Below are 27796 nucleotides of genomic sequence, written 5' to 3'. Positions count from 1 at the left end.
TGTTCGCATACGCATGCGCGCCTGAGATCCCCCGGCCGGGCTGCGTGTCCTGGGCTCGGGTGGGTGCAGGGGTGGAGGGAGAGCGGCGAGCTGCGAGCGGTGAGGTAGGGGACCGGGTGCGGCCTGCGGGACTCTGGGAGGATGGAGGGACCTTGGGGATGGAAGGCAGGGGCACTGCTCTTGGCGGGAGGTGGGCACTGGTGCGGGGCTGGATGGGGAGGGCGGGTTCTTCCAAGGTAAGCACCAGGCTGGGCGTGGGAGGGCGGCCGGCGACAGTGAGTCGCCCGCGCGTGCCCCTCCCAGGCCTGGGTCCGGCCGCTCCCTCCTCCTGAGGCGCCGGGTTTTTTACTGGGGGGTGGGGGGGATAGGGACGCGGCACTAGCTCGAAATGTGGACATGGTTTGCTGCTCCGGGACCGGGGGCCCTTATATTGTCTGTCCCCTTCGCCACGCAAAATCTGCGGGGGCGTGCGGGCCACGGCACGACCACACTTTTCGCCTGGGCTCATGGAGCCAGACGGCGGGTCGGGGATGCCTGGTGGCCTGCGCGGGGACGTGCCTGACAGCTCAGTGGGGAGGGGGTGGATGGAGGAAAGCGCGCTGCATTTAAATTAGGACTGAGTGCAGCGGCTCGCCTGCAGCCAGGCGACGGAGCTGGCAGTGGAGCCCCAGCCTTCCCGGAACCCTGCCAGCTCCGCTGCGCGGCTGGGACAGCCCCCTCCAGGGCGGTGGGGGCAGGTCCTGGAGAGTTCCTCTCGGTTGGCCCACTGCACCTGTAGCGCTAGACAGGATTGTCACGCCAACATTTTTAGCTTTCCTAAAGAACTACCTTTCCCCCCTCCTTGCTAGTGTCTATTCTGGAGACAGGAAAAGCACGTCATCGCGGTGAGCACTTTTACTTCCACTCAGCCCACTCGGGAGCTTATCTTGAAGTTCCTTGGTTCCCCGCGGGTTCCCAGCACCCCTGCACTTCCCACTGAATCGCAGTTACTGGGTCTCTAATTAGTAACCCCGTGGCTGTCTGTCAATGGCGCCCTTAAGCCTTTTATCCTGAGCGGCTCCTATTATTAGAACCCTCCCCGCCTCAAGTCTTGCCAGGCAGAAGGGAGCTTTCCCGGGTACCAGAGTTGCTGGGAGAAACCGGTGTCCCGGTGCTGATTCATTAGGCGCTCCAATGCTTCCTTCTGGTATAACACAGCTAAGGTTCTGATGAGAAAAAAAAAATTCTACAGAGATTTTCAGTGCCAGCTACAAGAAACGGCTCATCTTATCAATAGGAAAGTACAGAGGGGAAATCTTTATATTTTGCTTGCAGTATGGAAGGTCATCTGTGGTTAAGGAGGAAGGAGAAAGCTTTAAATGCGGCTCCTTACAAGCCCTTCCCAGCAACGCCATCTTGGGGGCCACTACGCCATCTTGGGGGCCACTACGCCCTGAGAGGATGGAAGCGTCTGTCGTTTGAGATCACATCACCACTTTGTTCCCCGCTGTCGGTGGTCTCTGATGGGGTATGTCCCAGTACAAGTTGCAGCATGAACAAAGGGACTTGCCTATGCTGTCTGAGCCAAGCAGCTCTCCCCTTGCCAGCGCTCCATCCAAGCTCATATTCCAGACGTTTCCTAAACACCAACAGCATCGTTTACTGTGTAATAACAGCTTGGTGCAAATCTGGATCCACTTAGGCAGTGGCAGTGATTCTCTGGACCGCCCTGCGTGGAGGCCTGTGGTCAGAACAGCCCTGGGCGACTGGGTATCGGGACTGCTGGACTGCGTGGGGCAGAGCAGACTCCCTCCTGTGGAAGCCAGCCCAGCCTCCTGTGAGTCCCTGCAGTCCAGCCGTGTCTGCGCTGTTCTTTCTACACTGAGAATGTTAGTACCCAGCAAATGTTTGTAGAAGATTTACAGTGTAGGACTTTTATAATAAAATGCAAACTTCTAGGAGTCTGTTTTGGAAGCATTCTGGCTTCTGCTAGACAGAGTATCTTAATTAATATTGTCTTGGAAACTGAGGTCCAGTGAGATGGCTGAACACTCTTTCAGTGATGCTTGTTGATGTCTGCTGTGAGTGTGGTGTCATCATAGGTTCTAGGTACACAATTCTGGGTACCATCCACCAGATCTCCCTGTCTGTGCATCTTAGACTCTAAAACATGGAGCACGAAGCGTGTCCTGTCAGTACTTGTTGTAAGAGCTCCGGAGGGAGTGTGAACATCCCGTAAACATACATAATGAAGACTCCTGGTGTGGACAGGGGATTGGCATGGTGCATCAGCAGGGACTTTCACGTGCAGAGGCCCTAAAGTGTGAGGCAGATCACTAGACTTCAGTTCACAGACATTGACGAAGCTCAACACTGGAAGGCAGGATAGAGGGGCACATGGCTCAGAATGGAGACCCCGGGTCAAAGGGAGAGCCTGAAGATGGCAGGTGTGGGAGGAGGTTGCGTAAATAAAAGGCCTTGTCTGGATGTTTGGAGTCATTGCTTTGGTGAAGAACGCTTACAGCCACACAGCTGTGGCAATCTGCCTTCACTGAATTTGGGATCTCCAAGTGTCATCCATCTTCTGCTTTTGCTGCTGTGGTGGTCTCTGCGCAGGATGTGGGCATCTGCTTTTGGATGCCTTGGTCAGCACAACCCTTTAGAACACCCATCTTCTGAGACTGGGCCTTTGTTTCCCACCACATGGGATGCAGTCCTCAGTTCAAGGACCACGACTCCTGTTCAGGTCCTCACGGCTGAGAAAACGTGATGGCTTCAACAATAGCACCCGTTCATTTTGGTTGCCATCCTGAAGTCTTAGGGGTGGCATGTCTGCCAGTCAGTGCCAGATGTGGCAGCCTGGAGGCAGGGCCGGAGTCATGGAAAGCTGCTTTTTACTCCTGGCATGGCTGGGCAGAGGCCGCTGGACCTCTTAGTTTTCTGTGTGACAACTTCTTCCCTGGCGAATCATGGGCTGTAAGGAGCGTGTCCTAAGAAAGAGTCCCGTGGAAGCTGGACCACTTTTCCCGGGGGAGCCTTTAGTCACATAGTGTCATTTCCGTTTACAGTCACAGCCTGCTGAGTGAAGGAAGATCTGGACTCTACCACTCAAGGAGCTCTGGCATCTCTTACCCCAGGGAGAGTCCTGCATAGGTCACATCTAAGAGGCGTCTTTGGAAAGTGTCTCTTGTCAAGTCAGACCTCCGACTGCTGACTCCAATCCCCCTTCCTTAAGATGAGGGTCAGAAATCTCAATACCTTACGCTCTCTTGGGGTCACAGTTTTAAGCCCCGTTACTGGATGAAGGAGCTGCCTTGAGCCCTTTCTATCCATTCGAAGGCCTGTGCACCCGAGAGGGAAGATGTTTGCTCTACACCCGTAGGTACCACAATCGGCAGCACGGGGTCACTGTGGATCTTGCCAGTGTTCCTCAGATAACCATGGGACACGAATGTGCAAGGGTGTGTGTGGGAGACCGATGCTGTGGCAAAACTAACTGCCAAGGAGTTAAGGGAGAGGGGATTTGTTCTGGTTTAGGGTTGGCTCTCTGAACCACTTGGGTGGGGAAGGCGTGGCAGCGAGAAAGAGAAGAGGCTGGGGATTGCATTTGCCGTCAGGGAGCAGGATGGATGCTGGAGCTCAGCATGCTTCTTCCGTTTCCCTTTTTATCCAGTACAAGGATGGTGCCGCCCACATTCAGGGTGGGTCTTCTCTTTAGAGGTGTCTCTCCATGATTCCAAAGCCAGTCAAATTGGTAGTGAAGATTAATCACAACCAAGGCCCCATGGGTGGGGCAGCTCAGCAGGCAGGTGCCCAGGTCCCAGAGCTCTGAATGTGGTTTCTTCTTATATGACTCACCTTGAAGCTTTGCCCCAGTTTGAAGTGTCCCTTGAAAGGCTTGTGTTGGAGACTTGGTTCCTGATGACATATACTTGATCGTTTGGAGGTTGGTGCCGCTCCTGTGCCAGCTCTTGTGATTGGTTGTGCTTGGTTCATTGTGAGTCCACTTCTCACGTTTTGCCTCTTCTGAAGGTGGCATTTGTCCATTGCTTTTGGTCATGCCTGTGCCGGGAGCCATGTTGGCGGCCAGAGCTGTGTCCTTGGACTTCCCAGTCCTCAGAGATAAATAACTTTCTATGTTTTATAAACGTCCCGGACTCGGGTGTCCAGTTACAACCACAGAAAATGTGTTAGTACACCAGGAAAAGCCGATGGTGTAGCATGAGTCTGGAGGGTGAATTCTCTTTTCCTCAGACACCTCCGTCTCTCTCCTAAGCTGTGCACTGACCAGGCAAGGCCTACTCAGAAAATGGAGGACATCTAGTTTTACTCAGTCTGCTGACTTTGTGCTAGCCTTGTCTAAACAGTGAAATATAGGTTGATATCCAGGTGACATACAGGTTGATGTTTGACCAAACATCTGGAGAGTGTGGCACACCTACATGGATGATAAAACCAATCATTTTCTCATCTCTGGTGGGAAGGGGAACTGAGAGACTGATAAGCCCTTGGCCCATAGCTATCCCAGAACAGCCAGGTACAAACTAGCTGTAGCTTGGTCCTGGCCCTCCGTGGAATGTCTGCTGTTTGCTGCAAAGCGACCTTCTCTGCCTGTGTTCTCCCCCACCCCCACCCCCACCCCCGCAGTACCTCCTGAGTCTAGCATGCTGTTTCTTCTTGTACTGCATCTGATTCTTTTAGCTGGAGCTGGCCGCATCTCACCCCATCCAATTTCCAATTGTCTTAGAACGTCCCGAGTTTCCAGGGATCTCTGGGGACCCACGCCACTAGACAAGAGCTGCATCTGCACATCCCTTCTGCACAGAGTGTTTCCTTCTCTTGGGCTTCCGCAGGGCTGCCCTGAGTAAAAGCGCTTACAGTTCCCGAAGACGCTGCACTCTGCCAAAGGAACCACAGAGCCCCGTGCTTCTCTTCCTTGACCGTTTCCCGGGGGCCAACCTGGTGAGGCAGCATCACAGAAACCGGAACAGGCACCTGCAGTAGACTTGCTAAATATGGGAGTCTTTTTTAAATTGATTTTTATTGAGCTCTACATTTTTCTCTGCTCCCCTCTTTTCTTTTCTCTTCCCCTTTTATTCTTTTCCTATGTTCCCTTTTTTCCTTTTTTTTTCTGTTTTTTTTGTCTTTTTCTACTTCCCATGTAGATTAAATATGGGAGTTTTAACAAAGGAGAGAAGGATAAAGCAGCCAGGACCGCAAAAACAAACAGAAAAGACGGAAGGAAAGGCGAGAGTGAGCCTTACCCGCCTGCCTCATGGATAACATGGGTTCAGTCCTCCAGAAGGCACATTTCAGCTACTTTCCAGAGAAGATTCAACTCATGCCTCCTTTGAGAAGCAGGCTTCCCTCTTAAGGTTAAACTGCACACAGCGAGGGTGCAGAGAGACCTACCATGTGAGGGGGGCCTGCGGGACTGTGGGTGGCTGTGCTTGTGGCCAATGAAACAAGCTAAATTAGAACCTTTATGGCAGACAAAGGCACTCTGTACTGCAGGAGCATATGCAATGATTGTAATTAGGGGGTCTTAATTGGGGGGTCTCTATTGCTGTGATGGAGCAACATGACCGAAAGCAACTTGGGGAGGGCAGGGTTTATTTAGCTTACACTAACACATCACTGTTCTTTACTGAAGGAAGTCAGGACAGGAACTCAAACAGGGCAGGAACCTGGAGGCAGGAACTGAAGCAGACGCCATGGAGGGGTGCTGTTAACTGGTTTGCTCCTCATATCTTGCTCAGTCTGCTTTCTTATAGAATCTAGGACCACCAGCCCAGGGGTGGAACTACCCACAGTGGGCTGGCCCCGCCCATCAATCACTACTTAAGAACATGCTCTACAGGCCTGCCTACAGCCTGATCTAGGGAGGCATTATCTCAGCTGAGGTTCCCTCCTCTCACTATCTGTAATGCGTGTCAAGTTGACACAAAACTAGCCAGCATATATAGCAACAACAATACTAATGCAGAGATCAGTTTATCAGACTGGTGTTATTAAGTTGCTAAACTCACTTGTTCTTGGGGCCAGGTGTCTGGAAGGTTGACAGAGCATGTAGGGCTGTTTGCTTAGAGGCTGTGGGTACCCAGAGCTAGCAGGACCCTGCGGTGTCCTCCCCCATCCCAAAGGAAAGGGACACCTGGAACTCGGCCCTCTTAAGACACCCGGCTCCTTTCCACACAGTGTCCCTCTCCCTGCCTTCTCCGCTGCTATTTGGTGAAGTGTGACATTCTTAGGGGTGTCCCGAATGTGCTCTCGGGACTGAGGAATTGCCTGCAGAAAATGAAAGGCGCCTTTGTGGGACTCCTGTGGCACTCTCACAAAACCCCCTCAGAGAGAAGAGACCAATGTCTATAGGAAGGCTACCCACAGAAGCTGCAAGGGCATTGGGCCACCCACGTGACCTTTGGCCCCAAAGGGAGATCATCGTAAATCCTCATTGCAGAGTGTCCTTGGGACCCTGTGCTGAGGTTGCCTTGCAGCCACTTCTTCCTCCGTCCTTTACTCTTATCCAGCACACTTGGAAGGGTTCCAGCTCCCAGAGTGTGTCAGCACTGGAGTGTGGGGCCGTCATGTGACCAAGCCAGGGTGCCCCACCCCAGCCTTCCTGTCTCAGCATCATCTCTTCCAGGCCTCCTCTTTTTGACCTCTAAACAGGAAGTGTGGCTTTGGACACCTTAACTGTGATAAAAAGAATCCTGTTTTCTCTGTGGCCCCGAAGCAGTTAACACCTGCTGTTGAGGCTGAACAGCACGTTCCAGTTCGGGAACATCCTATGTTTGCGAACTGACAGTTTTCACAATGCAGGCACTGTGGATGAGGAGAGCAAAGGAGCTGGAGTCTGGCTGGGGGCCGCCGCCTCCTTTAATCAAGCGTGGAATCAAGTGTGCTGACTAGAAGCTGCAGTATGGGACCTGTCAGGGCTTGGGCACTCCTGACCCTGTTGCCACTGTGTAATCTTGCCCAAGTTTTAGTTTTATAAACCCAAGAGCTCGCAAGTTTAGAAAGTATACCCTGCGAGTGTCCCTTTTGATTTCCTTCATTTCGTTTGTCTAGAACATGAGTAACCACATAACTCACTTAGCTGTCCTGTCCCTTGCCTGGTGACAATCTTACTTTGTCTGGGATTTCACACCTTGTACTTAGTGTAGGCCAGCTCACGCCACTGAAAAGTCTGTCTCTGAAGCGTTCAGAGTAACAAATTACAAGTTAAAAGACTTTGAACAAACACAGACTATCAGAACAGAAAAGGAGGCACTCCTGTTCCTGAGACTGAACGTGTTATTGTCGGTCCTTTGATGCAGGAGGAAATGCCCCGTACTTCACACGTAGAGTCTGCTCAAAGACCTGTCTCACCTCCCTTCCTGTGTTTTCCACTTTGCAAGCGACAGGCAGCATTTTTATATTTAAGAAAGCATGTAGGTGGCATTACAGGTAACATCTGGCCAATCTTCAAAAAGGCGGAATCGTGTTTGTGGGATTCACTATGATTGGGCCATGCAGATTTGAGTTCATGGATTTTAAGGTAAAGTTAGCAGTGCTGAAGAATAAGAATCAAGATCTTTTATCTTTTGTTTTATCTGAAAGGACAAAACAGGGCCTCCCTGCACCTCACTGCTTGCTTTAATTCTTCCAAAGGTGCTCATGGTTCTCTTTGTGGCCAAGGTGACAGAACTTTGTGGCTACCCGAGATCTCGCTGCCCCTTACATTCCATTGTCCACTCTCCTGGGGAGCCAGACTCACTCCCACAGGCCTTCGAGTCTCCCACTGGCTTCAGCAGAAATTACATATTCTCCGGGAACATTACCTGCCCTGGAAGTTAGGTCCTGTCATGGCATCTTAGGTCTTGTGTCCACACTTAACTGTCATGGCGTCTGATTCCATTTGAACATGTGGTAGCTTAGTCTGTCTCCTGATACAGCTCCAGGTGCCCAGCCTTGTGTACCCAGCCCATGGTAGGTGCTCTGTGTCCATCTGATAATGACTACCGATAAGTATTGTCCAGTTTTGGAGGACCAGTCAGAACCTGAGTGGATGCTTGGAAAAGCTGCAGGTTCGTCAGCCTTGCTGGCCTCTCATTTCTGACGCCAGCACCTGTCACTGGTGAAACGTTCCATGTTGACTTTGGGCTCACGGATGGTTCCACAGTCAGGCTGTTCCAGGCAGTGCTAGGAATCGGATGTTCTAGCTTTACATGTAAGATAGACTTACAGTGTGTGTACCTTTCCCCTGGGTCTCTGTGATTCCAGGTGTTCATGCTTTTTATTTCTCCAAGTCCCTAGTGTCACTTGAGTCACTTCCGATGTCAGAATATTTCGTCTGTGTCTGGGCGTCTGTCCTCGCAGAAGGCAGGGGCACAGCTTGCGTCATCTAACCTTGAATGCCTTGAGTGAACCGGCATTTAATTTCCACCGTTTTCAGTCCGTCCATCCACCTCTGATCCCAGTGAGTCTGCCTGCCTTGTAACAGAGATGGGGTGGATAGGGTCGCTCTGTAGTCCAGGTTTGAACACTCCCACCCTTGGGCAGTGGTCTTTATCCCCATTTGCTTTCAAGTGTCGTGCTTCAGGCTTGAAAGTAGAGAATGCGTCCTGTAGGATATGAAGCTATGCCGTGTGTGTGTCTCAGAATAGTGGGATTTAAGACCATCCACAACTGGGTGGAGGAAGCAGATGGTAACAGCTATTATTTCATGACCTGGTGTCCAACTGGGTAAGTGAAAATGTAATCTCTCTACATGATACTTCAGATCTCTCCAAATAGCCCTCAGCTGGTGATGGTCTAGGGTCCCAGGGGACGGATTCCTGCCTCCTCTCTATTATACAGTGTGGCCTGACCCTAGCGTCATGCTGTAAATACGGTGAAACCCTGGGGACTAGAGTCTGACTGAGCGCGGACCTTTAAACACCATGGCCAGTGAATAGCCCTGCTAGCTCACATGGTTTATTAAACTTAAGGACTAGGAAAGCCAAATGCCTCGGCTCTCCTCTCCAAGGCCACCTGTGGATGGTGCAAGGGCAATAGGGGGCCACTGCTGGGCTGGGTTTGGTCTTTTGAGACCATGCACCTAGTGTTTCTGAGAACCGATCATTTGCTTGTCTCTTAACCAAGACAGTGGTTCTGTTACTCATGCGATGGTTGTGATAGTGGCCACAGCTGTAGGGCATGTCCAGATGAGTACTGGTATGTGCAGCTCACAGACCTCAGAATTCTGTATGCCAGATGAAGGGTTTGGGACCTGATTCAGTCCAGTGTTCTTTCTCCTGTGGTTTTCATATCTTAGATTTTTTTTTTAACTTATGTTGAGATTTACACACACACACACACACACACACACACACACACACACACACACACAGACCGGCCAGGGCAAGTTTTCCCTCAATTCTAGCTTAGAGTGAACTGGGACAAATGCTTTCTCTGGTACCACCCTAAGCCTACCCTCAAGCCTCTTGACCTCGGGGGGCTGGGGAGAGTCTGCACTGAACTTGCCATAACATGGCCATGGTCATAGTGACTGGCATCCCATTGGGGCTGAAGGGAGTATTTGCTGGGTGTGATTCTCTCCCCAAAGGGACAGTGACAGTCGTGAGGGAGGAACCTTCTGGACTCATGGCGCTTAGTCTAGAGCTGAAACAGGCAGTCGGGATGTCAGCTGCCTGGAGTCCCAGCTCGTCAGCAACAGACATACAAGGCAGGTATGTGGGACCGCAGCAGGAGCGCTTTGGGCACAGACTCAAGCTGCAGCTGCATCTGCTTGCTTTACGCCAGAGACCACAGAGGCAACTGTGGATCATGCAAAACCTGCCCCAGTGATTTGAATTTGGAGGATGTATGGCCTGCACTCTCTCCCCTTCAAAAAGTGCCACCAGCATTGTATTCCCCCAGAGAATGCTGGTTGCTCCGTGTTCACTGCACCTGTGAGCTGCTGAGGACCCCCCACCACCACTGTGGCTCAGTCCTCAGTGAGTCAGGAAATTGGGGAAGAGCCCCTACCTCAACCGCTGGCCTTCCCACTTGTATAGTGTGTGTTGAGACACCTGTTCCTGGGTTTGGGGTGTTTGGTGCTGTTCCGGCATACAAGGAGACAAATGTCAGTTGCACATCATTGGGTGTGGCCAGGCTAGGAGTGCGGGGGATACAAGGGGAACTGGGGAATCCATGAGAGCTCAGGGGCTCAAAACAGTGAAGGATGAGAACAAGGTGAGACCATGTTCTGGGAGGGGAAGAGGAATCTAAGCACAGGTGCTTTTGATAGGAACAATGATCAAAGACTGGGGGGGGGGGGAGGAGCCACTGTCCCAACATCTGTCCTTGTTTCTATACATTTGAAACTTTTAAGAGAGAACTTCAATACTTTAAAACCTGCAAGTTGTATGATTACAAAAGCCATATAGGGTTTATTTAAAAAAATATGGAAATCTGTTGGGTGTGATAGCACCTACCTGTAAATCCCAGCGCGTGGGAGGCAAAGGCAAGAAGGTTTCCAGTGTGAGGCCAGCCAGGGCTGTGCGGGAAGTTAAAGTGCAGCCTAGGCTGTGTCGTGACATCCTGTCTCAGGAAAGAAAAACACAGGGAGGACTCAGTGTGGTTATCCAAGAGAGCCTGGGCTCTGCCTTCCAGCACCCAGCATGCCCACCAAACCTGGGAAGTCTGCCATCTCACAAGTACATTGTATGGTGTCCTGTGTGTTGTATACTGTGGGGCATTTTATCTGGGTGCTTACGAGTTATAAATAAATATAACCAGGAAATATATATTATAAACTATGGATGTATATATGTAATATATATTAACTAGGGATATGTGCACATACACATATATATAATATATATTATATCCCCCTAGTTAATGAAAAGTCTCACATTTCAGGTCCTAGGGGGACACTGAAGTGGCTTGGCCTTTTGGGCAAGAGGTTTATTAGCTATTAGTGCCATAGACAGACAATGTGCCAGGAGTTCCAAAACGTTCAGACCTATTCTTCTAACAAGGGCCCTCGGATGTTTCAGAGTGTCTGGGGGGGCTATACCGTGTAGCCGATGAGCAGCCCATACAGTACACGCTTGTTGGCAGGTTGTCTCTTGATTCCCAGGCTGCAAAAAAGGGAAAGACCCTTTAGTTGGAGAGAGAGAGAGAAGCTGTGGTCCTGTAGGTGTGGGGGACACAGGCGGGAGAGACGTGAGGGAGTACTGTGCATCATTGGAGTTTGTCTCAGGTTTGTAAGTACATCAACAAATTAAAGTGAGCTGGCTGTAGCAACCTGAAGGATTTGTTTTCACAACTGGCATTAGAGCAAAGCATACAACTTAATTTTGTATAAACTGATACCCACATTAAACATATAGCCCAGTGTCTACATTGGGAAGCCATACACAATCTTTTGGTTTTTATTCATATAAATGGTAAATAAACTTAGTGTTGTTTAGATATTTTTAAGGTATAGAAGGTCATATTTTTACAGAGAAAATGCTATGCAAACTATATTTATCTAAAAGCTTTCTGTGATGCATAATTTTCTGACTATTTAGGAAAAGAGGCTTGTCACTCCTCCTCTTCGCTGGCACACTCCTTCCCAGCAGCTTTCTGGCATCACTGAGGAGAGTCTTGTCCTAAGGTCAGGAGCAGGCAGTGAGGGCTTCAGTTACTGTACCATAATGGTGACAGTGCTCGGCAGGAGCCTCCAAGGAATCCTCGCCCTCAAGGAGACCTGACCACAATGCAGGGAAATTTCCACTTCCAAATCTCCATTTGTTTTGGAATTGCATGGAATGGGCTTAGCAGAGCCACAGCTGCCAGAGTTGTTCTTTTCCTTTATTCTATTTTGCTTAGAGTTTTGTAACTTCTTAAAGCTGCTAGGGTTTACAGTTAGTCCCCTAATACGAACACAGCTGCTCCCAATTGTACAACCCACATTGCTTCCCTGCACCCTGTTGTACACAGGCATGGGGGGGGGTATCACACCAGAGTCAGATAGCTCAGGCGGTCGTTCCCATGGACAGACTGTCCAGGAAGCCATTCCATCTCATTAGGGAGAGCCTGTGTGTGGAAATGGCCTGGCTGCCCTGGCTGCTTTCAGGTTAAGCCGCAGTCATGACTGATCCTAGTGAAGAACCCAGTTTTCTTTAACACCACCTCCGAAAGGCCAAGGGACACCCCCCTCCCCGTCTTGCTCATGTTGGGAGGTTTGGTACCTCCGTCTCTCTTTTGAGCTGGGGAGAAGTGCAGTCAACCTTCAGGTAACCAGATTTCTAAAGTGTGACCCTGGCTCTAGTGGGGGGACATCATGGTTGCCAGCTTGCTCCTAACCTGTTCTGCACTAGCCTCAAAGAGGTGAGGCCGGCAGGTTTTGCTGCAGTGTTGGGGTGAGTGTTGCTGGCTGTCACAGGGCGACAGGAGAGCCCGCGCTCGAGGAGGAGCAGAGTGAGGCTACAGGAGATGTTCTGTATGCCATGCTCAGACCACAGGACTGCCGTCCATGCTGAGGGGCATCATGGGACACCGAGGAATTCATTGGGGGCACCGTGAAAGACATACTCTGGAAATGTGCTTCTAAAAGTCATGTTGGGGTCTTGTGTGTTGGGGTCATGTGTGTTGGGAGTAAGCAATATAGCCATTAAGAAACACAGCAAGCGTGCTTTTGGTGGTAACTGAGTTTCCTTTTCTAGAATGACTAGGAGCTAGAGTTAGCTTCATCCCAGGCCTCCTGACCAAAGACAGATCCCATAGGTGTTGGCCAGACCACACCACTGCCTTAGCATAGCTTCAGCTTGGACACAGTAAAATGTTCACTCAGTGAACATTCTTTCAGGACTTAGGACTTTGAAATGACCAATCCCAAGCTTCTCTTTTAGAGTCTTCAGTTGCTTGGTCCCCCTCTCAGGCTGTGAAGCCAGGGAACCAGATAGTGCTGAGGCCACTTCCCATGTCAGAAGATGTTCTAAAGGTGACGATGGAGGCAGCGTGAAGAATGGGCCGACCAGGAAAAGCAGCTCTACTCGGTCACATCCAGTGAGGTTTCCAGACATTTCTGCATAAGACATGCATTGTGTCAAGCTTCTGACTTCACTTTCCTTCAGTGCTAAGCCCAAAGGAAAAGCTCTACAGCCCGTGGGGTTCTAGGGCACCCATCTCTCTTGTGTTTGAGGTCATCCTCACATCCTCATTGTTGTAGACCAGCAAGCCCTCTGTTCCCTGGGCTGACACACAGCTGGATGGAGGCTTCTTTGTAATGGTCATAGGTCAACAAATGACATCATATCCTGTATCCTCCTTGGAGTCCTCTGACCCATGTGCCTGACGAATAAGGCTTCAGGTTCCCAAACCTCCCTGGCATTACCTCTCCTGAAGATCTTAGTGCAGCGCCACGGGCAGAGAGAACATGCCAAGTGAAGCAGATCTGGCATGGAGGGAACTTAATGTCTTCAAGTTCCACAATAGATGTCAGTGGCGAAGTGGCTGGAGGAACAGGGTGGGGGTGTTGGTGCTGCATATGACATGCCTCTATGATATCCTCTTCATCCCGTGACAGAAATACCTGAAAAGCAGCAGGTGAAGGTTTGGGGCATGCTGCTTCAAGGCTTTTAACCCGTTACTGCGGGGTAGGTATGACAGCCATTACTGCAGGGTAGTTAGGGCTCTGTCTGGGATAGTGAGCGCCTGCCCAGGGTTTGCTTTGCCTTAGCAGATCAGAAAGCAGAAAAGTAGGCAGGAAGTAGATGGTCTGTAACCCTCAAGACAGCCCCAGCTCCTAAGCACACATCTATGCAGGATAGCGATGAAGGTGGCTGGAGGAAATTCGTAACGTAAAACACGAGGGGATTTTTTTTTTACGGGGGTAGGTTAAATTGATTGCACAGGTCTCCAGCAGGAATACTGCAGGTGACAACATCCTGTTGCAGTGTCAAAAGGTTGGGCATGCCTATGCCTGCTGCTTCAGGCAGCCACAGTCTCCTCCAAGGGCACCAGTAGCTGGGAACTGTGTGCTCAAACATAAGGCTGGGAGGGACAGCTCATGTTCAAACCATGACAGCACTTATGGTGTGTGGGGGGGGAGGGAGAGGGAACGGAGCAGGCCCCGAGATGCACACGGATAGCACCCGAATGTTCCTTCTTGCCTCGGGGAGACAAGTACCTTCTCTACATTAGTGCCAGTCCCTGAGTTGCCTCTGCTTTTCTGGTCATGCTCTTCAGAAAGCCAGAGTACAACTGGGCCACACTGACCCGCTGCTCAAATCCCCTCCAGCAAGGCAGGGAGTTGTTGCCAGTGCCTGCCAGGACAGAACTCTGCCTAGTATTCTTAGGGTCCTGACACCCTGCCACACCTCTGTGGCTTTGCCTTGCTTCTCCTTTACCCCCTTCAGAATACTTGGCAACTGCCTCTCCTAGGAAGAGACCTGATTACAATAAGAACCACAGGGGTGGCAGGCGGAGCCCCAGGATCAGATCCTTGATGATCTCAAATATTTGACCCATATTGATTGCAGGCGAATAGGATTGTTGTCCAGAAAAGTCAAGGAGACTGCCAGCGCTTTAAGTTAATGAGGTCCTGTAGCCACGCTGTGCTTCCTCAACACACGGTCTTAGGTTCTGAATGTACTTCTACTGGGTTAAACTTCACATTGATAGCTGGCAATGTCCAACTTATGGAACTAGCCACATACTGGGTTTACTTTACTGTGATCAGAGTTTCTTCTGGTGATATCTGTTGCCTGAACTGGGCCTTTGTTAGTCTTGTGCCAGAGGGGGACTGAGTGATTATGTGTTCCCTCTCCACCAAACTCCAGTGCTAATCAGATGTTTGGCCACCAGACAGAATACTAACTGCAAGTGGTGAAGGGTCAGGGGGTGAAACCATCTCCCTCAACAGTGAAACTTAACGCTTCCCGCTTTCCTTTTGTGAACAGGAACAAGACCCTGACATCCCACGAAGGAGGCAGCGGAGGGAGGCCCCAGATGACAAATGAAGGAGGCCCGGGATACACACAGGAACTGTCTTTCCTGACACCCACCCAGAGGTGGTAGTTCCCCAGGTGGACTGCGTGGGTGCAGAGCTGCCACCCAGGACTCAGACACACACCTCAGCTGAACTCTGGGCTGCTGCCACAGCTGGAGGCTAAACAGCGGAAGCCAAGGATTTAAATGTGGTCACCCCCACCCCTAGAGGATTTTCCGGTCCTGGGGCTGCAGCGTTGTGAGGCAAGGTGACACAGAGGGTTCACAGACTCAAAAGAAGGGCGTGCCTTGGTGGACCAGAGGCATCAACCTCAGTTCTCCTGAAGCCACACCAGAGAGCAGCAGCTCAGGGCTGTCGGAGGGACGTGCGAACTGCGACAAAACTGCTTTGGCACCAAGCTAGTTGGTTCACCTCCACCCCGACGGATATAGCCAGAGTTGAAGATCCCGCGGTTCAAAAGTTCAGTGGGAGTTGGCCGCGTCCTCCTCACAAGAGAGGAGAGTGGGAAGGGCAAGGTGGGAGTGGCGTAAACAGGGAAGGGGGGGGGGTGGACATATGTGAAATCTGATCTGGTGCCAAGGGAAGGGTGTGTTGCCAAGGACCCCAGGGCAACGAACGCTCAGCCTCCACCAGACATGTGTGACTCCTGAGCTGGCAGAGACCGCACACAACACAGCCCGCTCATGGAGAACTCCGTGGCGCCTTTCGTCCTCTACCCGGGGATGGAGCCCGGGACTACGAGAGAGGACAGCCTGCCGCTGCCAGCCGAGGAGGAGGAGGGCGCTGCGTCCCCAGCGCAGACATCCTGCAGTCTCAGCACCTCGCTGTGCTTCAGCTCCGGGGACGACTCCCCACCGCAGTCTCGCGCCTCTGCCGCGGAGGGCGCCGAGGCCTCTCCTCCTCCTCATCGCAGCGACTCGCGTGTGGTGGAGACGCAGTGGGAAGTCAGCAGCGCCGCGTCCCCGGAGTCCCCGGAAGAGTGCGCGCGCCCGGAAGAGCCGGCTTCGCCGGAGGCGCCCCCTTCCCGCCACGAGGACGTGCGCCCTGCCGAGTCTCTAGACGAGCTCGGGGAGCTCGTGCCGCTGCCGCCTGGGGTCGGACCCGCGCACGGAGAACCCGACCTGGTCATCGAGGTGGCCGGTCGCCGGCTGCGGGCGCATAAGGCGGTGCTGGCGGCGCGCAGCGACTACTTCCGCGCGCGCGCGTCACGGGACGTGCTGCGGGTGCAAGGCGTGAGCTTCACGGCCCTGCGGCTGCTGCTGGCCGACGCGTACAGCGGGTGCATGGCGGGCGTGCGGCCCGACAATGTGGCCGAGGTGGTGGCCGGCGCGCGCCGCCTCCAGCTGCCCGGCGCTGCGCAGCGCGCCACCGAGGCCATGGCGCCGCATCTGAGCCTGGATAACTGCTACGAGGTGCTGAGCGCCGGCAAGCGGCAGCGGCTGAGCGAGCTGCGCGATGCCGCCTACCGCTTCATGAGCGACCACTATCTGGAGGTGCTGCGCGAGCCCGCCGTCTTCGGCCGCCTGTCCGGTGCGGAGCGCGATCTGCTGCTGCGGCGCCGCCTGTGTTCGGGCCGCCCATGCCTGCTGGCCGCTGCGCTCGGACCCACCGGAGAGCGCGCGGGCAGCCGTCCGCAGAGCCCGTCCGGGGACACGGAGTCGCGCGGGGACGCGGCCGTTTATTGCTACCAGGCGGAGGCCGGGGAGTGGCGCGAGCTGACGCGGCTGCCCGAGGGCGCGCCGGCGCGCGGCTGCGGTCTCTGCGTGCTCTTCAACTACCTCTTCGTGGCGGGCGGTGTGGCTCCCGCGGGACCCGATGGCCGCGCGCGCCCCTCGGACCAGGTGTTTTGCTACAACCCGGCCACCGACTGCTGGAGTACCGTGCGACCGCTGCGCCAGGCGCGTTCGCAGGTGCAGCTGCTGGCCCTGGACGGCCACCTGTACGCTGTGGGCGGCGAGTGCCTGCTCAGCGTGGAGCGCTATGATCCGCGAGCAGACCGCTGGACCGCGGTGGCCCCGCTGCCCCGGGGCGCCTTTGCAGTGGCCCACGAGGCTGCCACCTGCAATGGCGAGATCTACGTGTCCGGGGGCTCGCTCTTCTACCGCCTGCTCAAGTACGACCCCCGACGTGATGAGTGGCAGGAGTGTCCCTGCAGCAGCAGTCGAGAGCGCTCTGCTGACATGGTGGCCCTGGACGGCTTCCTCTATCGCTTTGACCTATGTGGGAACCGCGGTGACGCTCAGGCTGCAGTGGGTTCAGGTGGTGGGGTCAGCGTCTTCCGCTACCATTGCCTGGCCAAGCAATGGAGCCAGTGTGCCGTGCACCTGCGGCCCCCGGGCGCACCGTCAGGCCTGCAGCCCTTCCGCTGCGCCGCCTTGGATGGTACCATCTACTGTGTCAGCCGCGCGGGGACCTGGCGCTTCGTGCCTTCTCAGGACACTGAGGCTGGCAGCGAAATGGGACCTGGTGGCAGCTTTGAGCCCGAACCCCTGGGATCCCCTCTGGATGTCCGGGGTGTACTGTTTCCATTTGTGCTCAACCTGCCTGAGAAACCGGACCGCGGGGAGCAGGGATCAGCTGCCTAGGACAGGATCAGCTGTACAACCCCACTGTCCAGCAGCTGGGGTGGGGGTGCAAGAGAGTGGACTAGGACCCCCCCCAGTGGGGAGGGAGGGCAAAGAGGGTGCAGGAAAGGAGGATGCTATCGATAGGGCAGGCTGCTGGCCATAGCGCATCATGCTAACGCTTTTGAGAGTAGAAGCTTCGCTGGTTCTGAAGACATTTTTGCAATGCTGTTTTAAGCCCCGCTTTGCAGTGCTGGATTCTCCCGTTGCTTCACTTGCTTAGTGGGGTTCAGGGCATAAAGTTTGGGATGATGCAGATAATCTGATGCTTTAAGGGAAGAGTCGTAAAGGCCACAAATGAAGTCAGGGGTGGACATGAGGTGTAATGAGGAGCCTGCCCAGTCCCTGCTGCAAGGCTCTCATGCCTGAATGGGATCCTGAAAGTAGACCAGGCATCAATGCAACTGCTGAGGGAAGGTCACATCCCGCACTGAGGTTTAAAACCACAACTTTTAAGATCTTACATGACCTGAAAAGTTCCCTGCGTGAGACATAACTTCAAGAATAATGTACCAAGTACCGAAGGTGAATTTTTGTTGACCAGCATGGTTTCTAGTCCCAAACATACTGTGTCCAACACAGACACACAAACAGGCCTGTGTCTCAGAGCCAAGGCATGCTTCGAGGCAAATGTGGAGAGGATGTTATTAGTGAGGGTGATCATTCATCCTTGCTTAGATTTGAAGTCTTTGATAATGAAAGAAGCATGCTGAGCAGGAAAAAAAAAAAAAAACAGTCAGCAAGGGAGTCCTCCTATTGAAAAGACGGCAGGCTCTGCATGTTCACCCGCTTCCCCGTTTTAGAATAAACAAGGGCAAGCTTACCCGCTCTAAGACAAGTTAAAATCACATGTTGACAGTTGCACGCTTTGAGCTCTCTACTTGGTTATGTTTTGAATGTGTCTTCTGTGATTCTGATGAGGGAGATGTGTGATACCCTACGTAGTAGGACATGGAGAAACACATGTGCTTGGAATGTAGTTTAGCAAGTGTCGTTTATCTAACTTCAAACACCCTAATAGAGTTGAAAGGAAACTCATATGTAGACAAGGTTGCAAGGACCCAAACCAAATCAGTTCATGTTTCTCTCATGCGTTAGGATGCTGTCCATTTTGCGCATATACAGACAAGGCTTACTATTTATTAGGAAGTTAAGGACCAATGCATGTTCCCAAACAACTTGTTGAGATTCTACATCTGGCCCATTGTTTTATTGCAACAGGGTCCCTATAGGTTGAGAGTTTCTGGAGCGCAATTAGAGGAAGCTCTGCGAGTACCATGTCATTCCCATAGAAGTCAGTGCTTAGCTGGGAATTGGTTAGGCTTTAGAGCTTGCTCTGAGAGGTCATAGTGAAGTGTGTTTAGAAACAACCAGCTTGGTTATTCCGCATGACCCAGAGGAATGGAGTTGAAGGTTTCTGTTTGGATGTTCCAGTTGCTTTGTGCTTGCTCTTGATTACTCATAAACCAAGAGGATGTCTTGGCAACTTGGTTAATCATCTTAGGAAAGAAAAACAGACTTCTTTATGCCTGGTTTTATTGGTCTTTCTTAGGAGTGTCCTGGAGGAAGGGGAGCAAAGTGAAACAATGTTACTCTCTAAACAGTGTTTAGAGAGATGTCCCTTTTATATTGTAGCTCTTTTTATTTTCATTCCTTCAGTACCTAACTTATAAAATGTCATTATGTGGTTTCTGCCTGAGAAGTCATTCCTCTGACATTCCCTTTTGAAATTTGGCCTTTTGAGTGACACGCCCCTGGAGAGGACAGATGTACACTAGAGGAGTCTTCCTGTGGGGACTGGCATGCTCTTGTGTCCCACGGAACACAAACACAACCCAGGGAAGTCAAAAGGGTGAATGTATTAATGTGTGGACCGTGAGAGGAAAATTAGTTCATTAATCATGATTAGATGTGTGGCCAACCTGTTTTTGAGAGCATATAAAATATTTTATATCCTGTTTCTAAATAGTGACCCTTATGAAAACAAATACTGCAGGCCCTGGCATGTCTTAGCAACCATGCATCTTATTCTTGGGTTCTGGGAGATTTACTACCCATCTGTCTTAGATTCATTTCATGTTGACATAAGCAACTTATGGGAGAGAGGGTTTATTGTGGCTCAGAGTTCAGGTTACAGTCCCTCATGCTGCGGAAGTCACAGGGCAGGACCTCGAGGGAACAGGTGATATTGATCTGCAGTCAAGAGACAACCTTGAATGCGCATTACCGCCCAGCTCCATTTTCTCCAGCGTACACATTCCCAGGACCCAGTCAGGAAATGGTGTGGCCCACAGTGGACAGCTCTTTCCATTTCAGTGAAGGCAATCAAGGTTAACTCCCGACAGGCATGCTTAGAGGCCCACCTTCTGGATGATTCCAGGTCCTATCAGTTAGCACTAACTTTAATGCCTCCCACCCCCAACAAACAGACGTGAACGCTGTATGGTATTGGTCTGGTAGTGAGAGGAGCAGGCATCGCTGAGATGTGCCTCCAGGGTGTGAACCAGGGTAAGTCCTTTCATGTTCTACCTGCTGGTCACACTCTGCAGCTAAGTCCACCTAGGAGGCTGGTTGGTGTGAGCACAGATCTGACTATCAGTTACAAGAGTCAAATAAGGCTAATATGTTTGTGACACCCATTCATAATCTCAGGACAGTAACCCTTGCACGCTGATGCCCCGGGCGTTTGAAAGAACAGTGCTGCTTTAAGGGGAAAATGATCGACACACGAAAGATTGACCGTTTGTTTGGCTGATGGGTAATTACATTTGTGTTGCCAGGGCTCATTTGGGATCCTAGGCAACGAGCTGATGTTTCTTGGTTTTCTTTCTGTTTTGTACTTTGGCATGGGACGAGCCCCACCTCTGCTGCAGTCTCTTGGCAGCTTCGCCGACTTGGAGTGCAGTGATTCGGCTTCTAGAGAGAGGATGGCAGGAGTTTCTGTAATTCCAAGAAAACGAACATTGTGGAAATTTTGTTGGCTGCTTAGTTTAATTTCTTACCTGTGCTGGCTTTGCTCTTTCGACAAAGAGCAATGACCAGTGATCTCTAGCAGTCCCGGTGACGACTGTGCGAACTCTTAGCAAACTCTGCCCAGTGTTGAAATCGAATGCCTTTGAGGCGGTCTGTGGAAGTCGAGGTGAGGCAGGACGTGACCACCTGGGACGTCTTTGTGGGTGATGGAAGCCCAAGCGTGCTTTAGCCTTGTCTCTCAGCTTAGTGCCTTCCCCAGCTCACAGCTTTCACCTTGACTCTCCAACAATATCACTGTCCCCTTTCTTTTTTGATATCGTGCACAAGGAAGTAATGACCCCAGCTAAACGTGGAACCGTGCCAACACTTCAGCTGCGTCTGCACTTTGTCACAAATGACAAGTGGCCATGTCATTTATGCTCTGTCCACACCCGTGAAGAGGACGCTGGTCCTGGCAGCAGCTTCACGTGGCTCTGTGGACAGGTTTGGGTTGAAGTAAAAGCCTAGGTGTATTCTGATGTGAGACTGCAGTGCCCCCCTAGCCCCCCATGCTCGGTGAATCGCTCACCAGTACCTACTAACTAGCACTCACGTGCTGCCATTTGGTAAAGAGCTGCACCTGTGTAAGGGAGGCCAGGTCAGGCCGGCCGTTCTGGATGTGTAGTTACTGTGCTAACGCTTGAGTTTTCTCCTAGGCGTGAATACTGTAAAACCCTTTATGTTTGTCACCCGCGCCAAGACGAAATAAACCATGTGCCAGTGCTTCTGAAATTCGGCTGTGCTTGCCTCTCTCCCTCTGATCCCCAGAATGGCCGGGTGTGGTGTGGCCCCACAGTAACTGGACTCTGATGAGTCTTGAGAGATCTAGGGTATCACTGCAGCCAGCTCCCGTGGATGCTGAGGTTTCCTCCGCCTCTCCATCAACCTCAGGGTATTCATGACCTTTGTCTTCATACCTGTTTTCATAGCTAGCCCCGTCACAGCCAGGTCTTGCCCCGGAAACTGGGGTGATGGAGCCATGAGGGCTGTGTATGGGCTCATGAGGTCCATACAGCCGCCAGAACCGAGGAGTGGTCACTGCATGCTATGGATGGGTAGCGGGGCTGGGGATTCAGAACTAGGTGAGAGTGATTCAAGCCAGGCCTGTGCTGTGGCTCCTGTAGGCAGAGCAAGCAGACTGGTCACTGTTGCCCAGTGTGACCGATTCTGGGTTCTGGGCTTTGGTGGCGATGGGGAAGTGTGTGTGGGGCGGGGGGAAAGGGGAGGTTCTCTCCACCTCCCTGACTCTGTCTGACATCGGGATCCTCTTTAATTCTCTGACTCGGGGTAGTTCAGAGAACATAGCTTTGCATCTTAAAGTCAGAGAAGGGTGTGGGTGTTGGTCTGTCTGAGGGACGTGCGAGCCAAATCCTGTGCTGTTTTTCCTAGGAACCGACTGATTCAGGGGGAGGGGGTGTCTCTCCCCAGCATCAAGCTCTAGCACGTCCAAACATCTTAAAACAGAAAGTACAGGATATAGTCACATCGGCCAACCACACCTCTTGGAGAGGGTTCATGGGGAACTGGAGATGCAAGCACCCCCTGATTTGACTGGGATTCCCCCGTGTATGGGACTGGGGACCTCCTACATCACGTGGCCTCCAGACAACCCCAGGAAACTCAAAATAAACTAGATCAGGCCTAGCAGCTGAGAAGAGAGAACCCCACTGAACAGAGGGACCTATGTCAGCTGAGGAGAACCAGATATGCAGAGTGGACCCAGCATAGGACCTGGGGGAGCATGGATGACTTGTATGAGCTTGGGATACCCAGAAGCATGGGTATTGATCTGTGTAGGAAGAAGTTTGGGGTTGGCTCTGGAACCTGGACAGGGGCTACTGAATGGACTCTGGCCAGCCTGAGTATGACACACATGGCTCTGGAGGGCCTTGCCCGTCTCTCCCATTCCCTCTGCCTGGCTAAAAACCATTAGATTCCATTCCTACACAATCGATTCCCTTATTTGGCCCTTCCTCCTCCTGAGGCTGTTTAACAAGGTCCAGCCATCAAGGTATTGAAGTCCAAAAATCAAAAACCCCCTTGTGGCTGCCCTGATTTAAAAAAATCAATCCAATCAAAATTAGACACCTCATTCTAACACAGGGTTTCCCATTTACCTTATAAACTGCCGTTTGCCCATGGGTCATGCCTGACTCCTCTCCAGAGGCAGTCCGTTGTCCCTCCCAGGAAAACACCCCTTCCCTTCTGCCTCGTTCTCTGTCTCCTGTCTTGTCTCTTATTCCCTGCCCTTTGTCCCTATATGGCAAGCAAATCTCCTTTGTGCTGAGAACTTCGTCTTGGGGTGTCCTGGGCTGATACTGGTCTCTACAGCCACTGGGAAGAGAAGCCCAGATCCTCGGAGGGCCGCAAAGCATGCTCTTTGATGGGGCAGACCCCTCAGTAGTCTCCTTATTCCCTCCTATGCATGGGGAAAGGCTGGAGTATAACTGATGCTCTCTTCCTGGAGAGAGGCGCAGGCCTTGACCTAGGAGAACACTCTTGCTCTTAGGGACAGCCAGATTTCCAGTGTGCATGTATGTGATGGGAGGGGATGTCCAGATTCTGCTGAACCTTGAGGACACCCATACACTGTGTGTTTGGCTCGGAGTCTGGAGTATCAGATGTTAAAGCACAGAGTTCTGAAAACAAGGTTCCAGGGTCGTGAGGCCCATGGGCCTTGACTCCAGTGCCACCACGTCTATCAGGTGTGGCTGAAAAACAACCAATCACTCTCATCTTTCTGTATCTCTTTCCTGCTCCTTCTATTCGGGATGACATTTGGGTACGCAGGCGATGGTTCCGAGTCTGCCTTGCAAACACAAGACCTGGTTCCATGGTCAGATTGCACCCAAAAAAGTCACACGTGATAATGTGTGTTGAAATCCAAGAAATGGGCAGGTGGAAACAGGTGGAGAAGTGTGGATCTCTGAGGCTTGTGGCTAGCCAGCCTAGATTACCTAGTGAATTCAGGCTGGTAAGACACTGCTTCAAAAAGCCAAGTTAGGTGGTCCCTGAGGACCCACAGTCATGGTTTTCCTCTGGCCTCAATTGTGGGGCTTTTTATTTAAAATCACTGAGTCATCTCTCCAGCCCCCAGCAGTTTTTTTCTTGATTTTCAAATCTATTTGATTCTCCCCAATGGTTTCTTATTTGGGGATTAATTTTTAATCCGAAAATATTGAATACTTTGATATTAAATATTTAAAATTTAATATTTGTTAATAGCCCTATGTAAACTCTTCATATATTGAAAGACCTCTTGTACAAGGAAACTGCAGTTTGTATAAGAAGCTTCTAAATGTGTGCTTTACAAATTTAGATTGCCTTTTATTTATTGTGTGAGACAAGGATCCCATATGTACCATGCTCTGCATACGGAGGTCAGAGGACAGCTGGTGGGAGCTGGTTCTCTTCTTCCACCAGTCGAGTAGCACAGGGTTGAACTCGGTTGCCAGGCTCGGTGGCAAGTGCCCCTACCGGCTGGGCCGTCTCACCAGCTCAGGTGCTCTTTTACTATAAATGGGTGTAGGTAAAACTGTATCCCAGGAAATGATCCAAACAAGGTCACGACATATGCTGATAGTGAAGCTCAGTGGCAAAGCATGCAGCGAGCAGAGGAGATGACAGCAGGGATGCAGATGGCCGGGTCAGACCTAGATCAAAACCTGAGTGATCATAGCCAGGGAGCGCCAGCTCCTCTACAGACTCGGTAGCCATGGAGTGAGCTGTCCACGGGCAGTCACGGTGCCCCTCATGAGCACACTGAGTGCAGCGTCCCCATTCTAATACAGTTCCGGAGTATGGTAGCCTAGAAAAGAATTGCATGCATTAGGACTGGGCAACTCTTATGTGGTGACTGCCCAGATCTATGGGATGTCTGTAAAGAATTGTCACAGAGATTCCTGGACTAGGAGGGCCACTGTTTACAGCAGGTTCCTAACCTTCACACTTATTTCACCCTCGAGTCTCCAGGCTCTTGTCAAGACCTCTGGGCCTCCTCGCCCTCCAGGTGAAGGCTGGAGGGACGTAGACAACTTGAACCCTGGAAAACCTTGCAACATAGTAAGGAACTCATCTGGGGAAAGCCGAGATCAGTGAGACAAACTGTCAGGTGTGCCCAAGCTACTGACGTTGTGATAGACTGTCACCTTCAAAGTTTGAACTTAGGAGCTGCACAGTGGTGTTGTAAAGATTAATTATAGGCTGGAGAGGTGTCTTAGTCAATAAAGTGTTTGCCATGCAAGCATGGGGACATGAGTTTGGGTGCCCCAGCTGGGGCGGTGTGCAGCACAGTGCTGTGGAGATGGAGACAGGAGGACCCAGGTCATTGGCAGCCGGCATAGCTGAACTGGCCTAAAAAAAGGTGGTGAAATGACTCAGGGTCAAGCAATTGCTATTGAACGATGAAAGCCTTATGGACTGAGTTCATGTCCTGGAACCCGCATAAGGGAGAGAACCAGTTCCACAGAGTTGCCCTCTGATTGCTTGGGTACCTATCAATGAAAGATGCCCAGTGTCAACCTCTGGTCTCTACATGTATACACACATGCATGCACCCATACAAAAACATACACACTCAGTACACATAGAACTACCCAAACCAAACAAAAACCCAAATCTCATTCATTATGAGTAAACTCACCATTTTGTGTCGAGCTGCATTCCTAGCTATTCTGGGGCACCCTGGCTGCAAGTTGGACATGGCCAAGTACATCTGTCTGTCTGTAAATTCCTTATTAACCTTGGCTGTATGGTCTTGCTGGGTTGTTCAGCTCCTCTTTTCTAAAATATGGAGCTGTAAGTATGTAAGCTTTAAGAAAAAAAAAACTGTCCTTTCAAAGGATTTCCTGGGAACTATGAGGTCAAGAGCTGAACACTGACCCCTCTGCTGTTCAGGACATTCACATTTAAAATGCTACTTGACCTTGGAGTCTTATAGGAAGAAGCCCCTGCTCTGCCGTGCTTGCCTCCCGCCCCCATCGTGAGACAGGGTTTCTCTGTGTAGCCTAGGCTGTCCTGGAACTAGCTCTGTAGATCAACCAGGCTAGCCTTGAACTTAGAGATCCCCCGCCCCCCATGCTGGGATTAAAGGCATGCGCCACCACCACCTGGCTTTCCAGTCAGCTTCTCTGGTGTATTACAGACCTTGGGCCACGAGACCCAGTGTTTTACGTCCTGTTCCCCACCAGTGCTCTGCAGCCCAGCACAGGAATCCACCGCATGGGTGGTAGCAACAGCAAGCCAGGTGTATGCAGGTCACTACGGGCTTCAATGACCCTGAGTGTCCACCCCAACACCAGCAGCAGCTGGCTCAGGACCTGTGGCCTGGAAGCAGCTTCTGGAAATCTGTTTCCTCTTTGTACTTTTCCTGTTGCCTCCCCCCACCCCCCACCCATGTTCCCAGTTCCTTTTCCTTCCCCGGGTTTAGCATGACATCACCGAGCCCCGGGCACACTCTCTACACAGACCACTTTCTTTGGTAGGTCTTGCCTGTCACAGTTTACCCTCTGTCCAGCTGAGAACAGAGAAGTGTCCATTGTCCTGAGCTGTGGGGAGGACGCTGGAGGCTGCTGGGTGGACAAATGCTCTTTCTTTGGCTAGCCCTCCAATCGGATTTCCTCTGGTCCCCCTGCTCTGGCCGGATGTGATGGGGGGGAGCAGACTGAGAGTCTTAGTGGCTTCTGTTGCTCCAGAAGACCCTTGTGGAGAAAGTGGGTGGTCTGATGTGATCGTCACCTCCACCATCACATACACTGTCACCTACACAGTCACCTACACGGTCACCTACACGATCACCTACACGGTCACCTACACCGTCACCTACACCGTCACCTACACGGTCACCTACACGGTCACCTACACGGTCACCTACACGGTCACCTATACGGTCACCTACACCGTCACCTACACCGTCACCTACACGGTCACCAAGAGTTGGGGAGTGCTGTTTGGGAGAAGGCCAAGCCTGAGCGCTCACAAAACCAGATCCAGATCCTCAGGTCTTCCCACAACCCCCCTCTGAGAACTGGGTGTTTCTTGCCGTCTCTGCCATACTCTGTATCTCGTCATCTCTGGCGATCCTCGGCTCTCTTGTCTTTAAACTCTCTCTCTCTCTGAGGTTCTTTCTCCGTTACTGATAATGTCTTCGGTCCAATTCAAACGGCTTTTTCCCCGAGGTTGGGGTTCTGTGAGCGGACGTACGATGTAAAAGCAGCAAGGCCGGTCACGAGTTACATGGGTCGCCGAGTGTGGGAGAGGAAGACAGACCGAAGAGTGTGGGAGGCAGACAGGAGAGAGGTCTGGTGGAATGTGTCTGCATGGAGCCCCGCCCAGCCTGGGACATCAACAGCTGGCTCCATCTGCCTTATTCAGATGTGGTAGGCTGGGGGAGCTTTGTGGGTGCTGATGGCCCTGGGCTCCCACGTGCCAGGGTCTCATGGGTTGCAAACCTGAGAGGCTCACAGCTCTCCTTCCTCAGCGCTAGTTTCAGCCTCAAAGCGCTCAGGCCGGAGCAAATCTAGGCCTTCTACAACGGCATGCGGTTCTCTAGCTTTGGGTGCCAGGACTCTTTGCTCTTAGCTGTTAGCTCTCTATCCATGGAAGCCCCCTGGAGCTCTTCTAGCCCCAGGATGTGGCTCTTTGCCCATCCCCAGTCCACTGTTTGAGTTCTCTGTCGTCTCCAGTTTCCTCCTGAGGTGCAAGTGAGCTCAGGGCTTGCAGCCTCAGCATCTCCCCAGCTGCCTTCCAGCTGCTAATCTTGGGTGCCTGGGCCTGGGCCTGGGTCCCCAGAGCATCACCTGTTCCAGTGTCACCAGCTCAGCCTGCTCTACCTGTGCCAGGGACAGTAGGTGACGATGGACCACCCAGAAGAGGCCTCTACTGCCTCTTGTTACAATGCGGGAGTAGGAACATACTGGAGAGGCCTAGGGTAACCCGTCAAGATTGAGAAATAGCCTGCTTATATATCGAAAAAAGGAGTGCAGCAAAATTCTGCTTAGCTGCAATTCTACCAAGCCTCAGACTTGTGCGAGCACGGCTTTCATTTATACCTCTCTTAAGGAGCGATGGCTCCAAAGGTCCCGAGTTCAGTTCCCAGGAACCGCATTGTAGTAATTTGATGTTATGCTCTTTGGAGTCTTTTGGGGGAGCCCACCACCCAGCTCCAAAATGAATCACACATGAAGTCTTATTCTTAATTATAAATATCCAGGCT

General features: G+C 51.8%; 1 protein-coding gene across 1 annotated transcript; it reads left to right on the top strand.

Moving 5' to 3' along the window:
- Kbtbd11 (kelch repeat and BTB domain containing 11) lies at nt 1-21327 on the top strand. Its single transcript, XM_050137816.1, has 2 exons — nt 1-104; nt 14898-21327. The coding sequence occupies exon 2, from the start codon at nt 15631-15633 to the stop codon at nt 17530-17532; it is 1902 nt and encodes a 633-aa protein (XP_049993773.1). The 5' UTR covers nt 1-104; nt 14898-15630; the 3' UTR covers nt 17533-21327.
- Nucleotides 21328-27796: the final 6469 nt, after the last annotated feature.

This window comes from Alexandromys fortis, unplaced genomic scaffold (genome assembly GCF_014885135.2).
Source record: "Alexandromys fortis isolate MF-2015 unplaced genomic scaffold, M_Fortis_MF-2015_v1.1 scaffold_3, whole genome shotgun sequence".
NCBI classification, from domain to species: domain Eukaryota; kingdom Metazoa; phylum Chordata; class Mammalia; order Rodentia; family Cricetidae; genus Alexandromys; species Alexandromys fortis.
The sequence above is the reverse complement of the archived record's forward strand: the minus strand, read 5'-3'. Positions and strand labels throughout refer to the sequence as shown.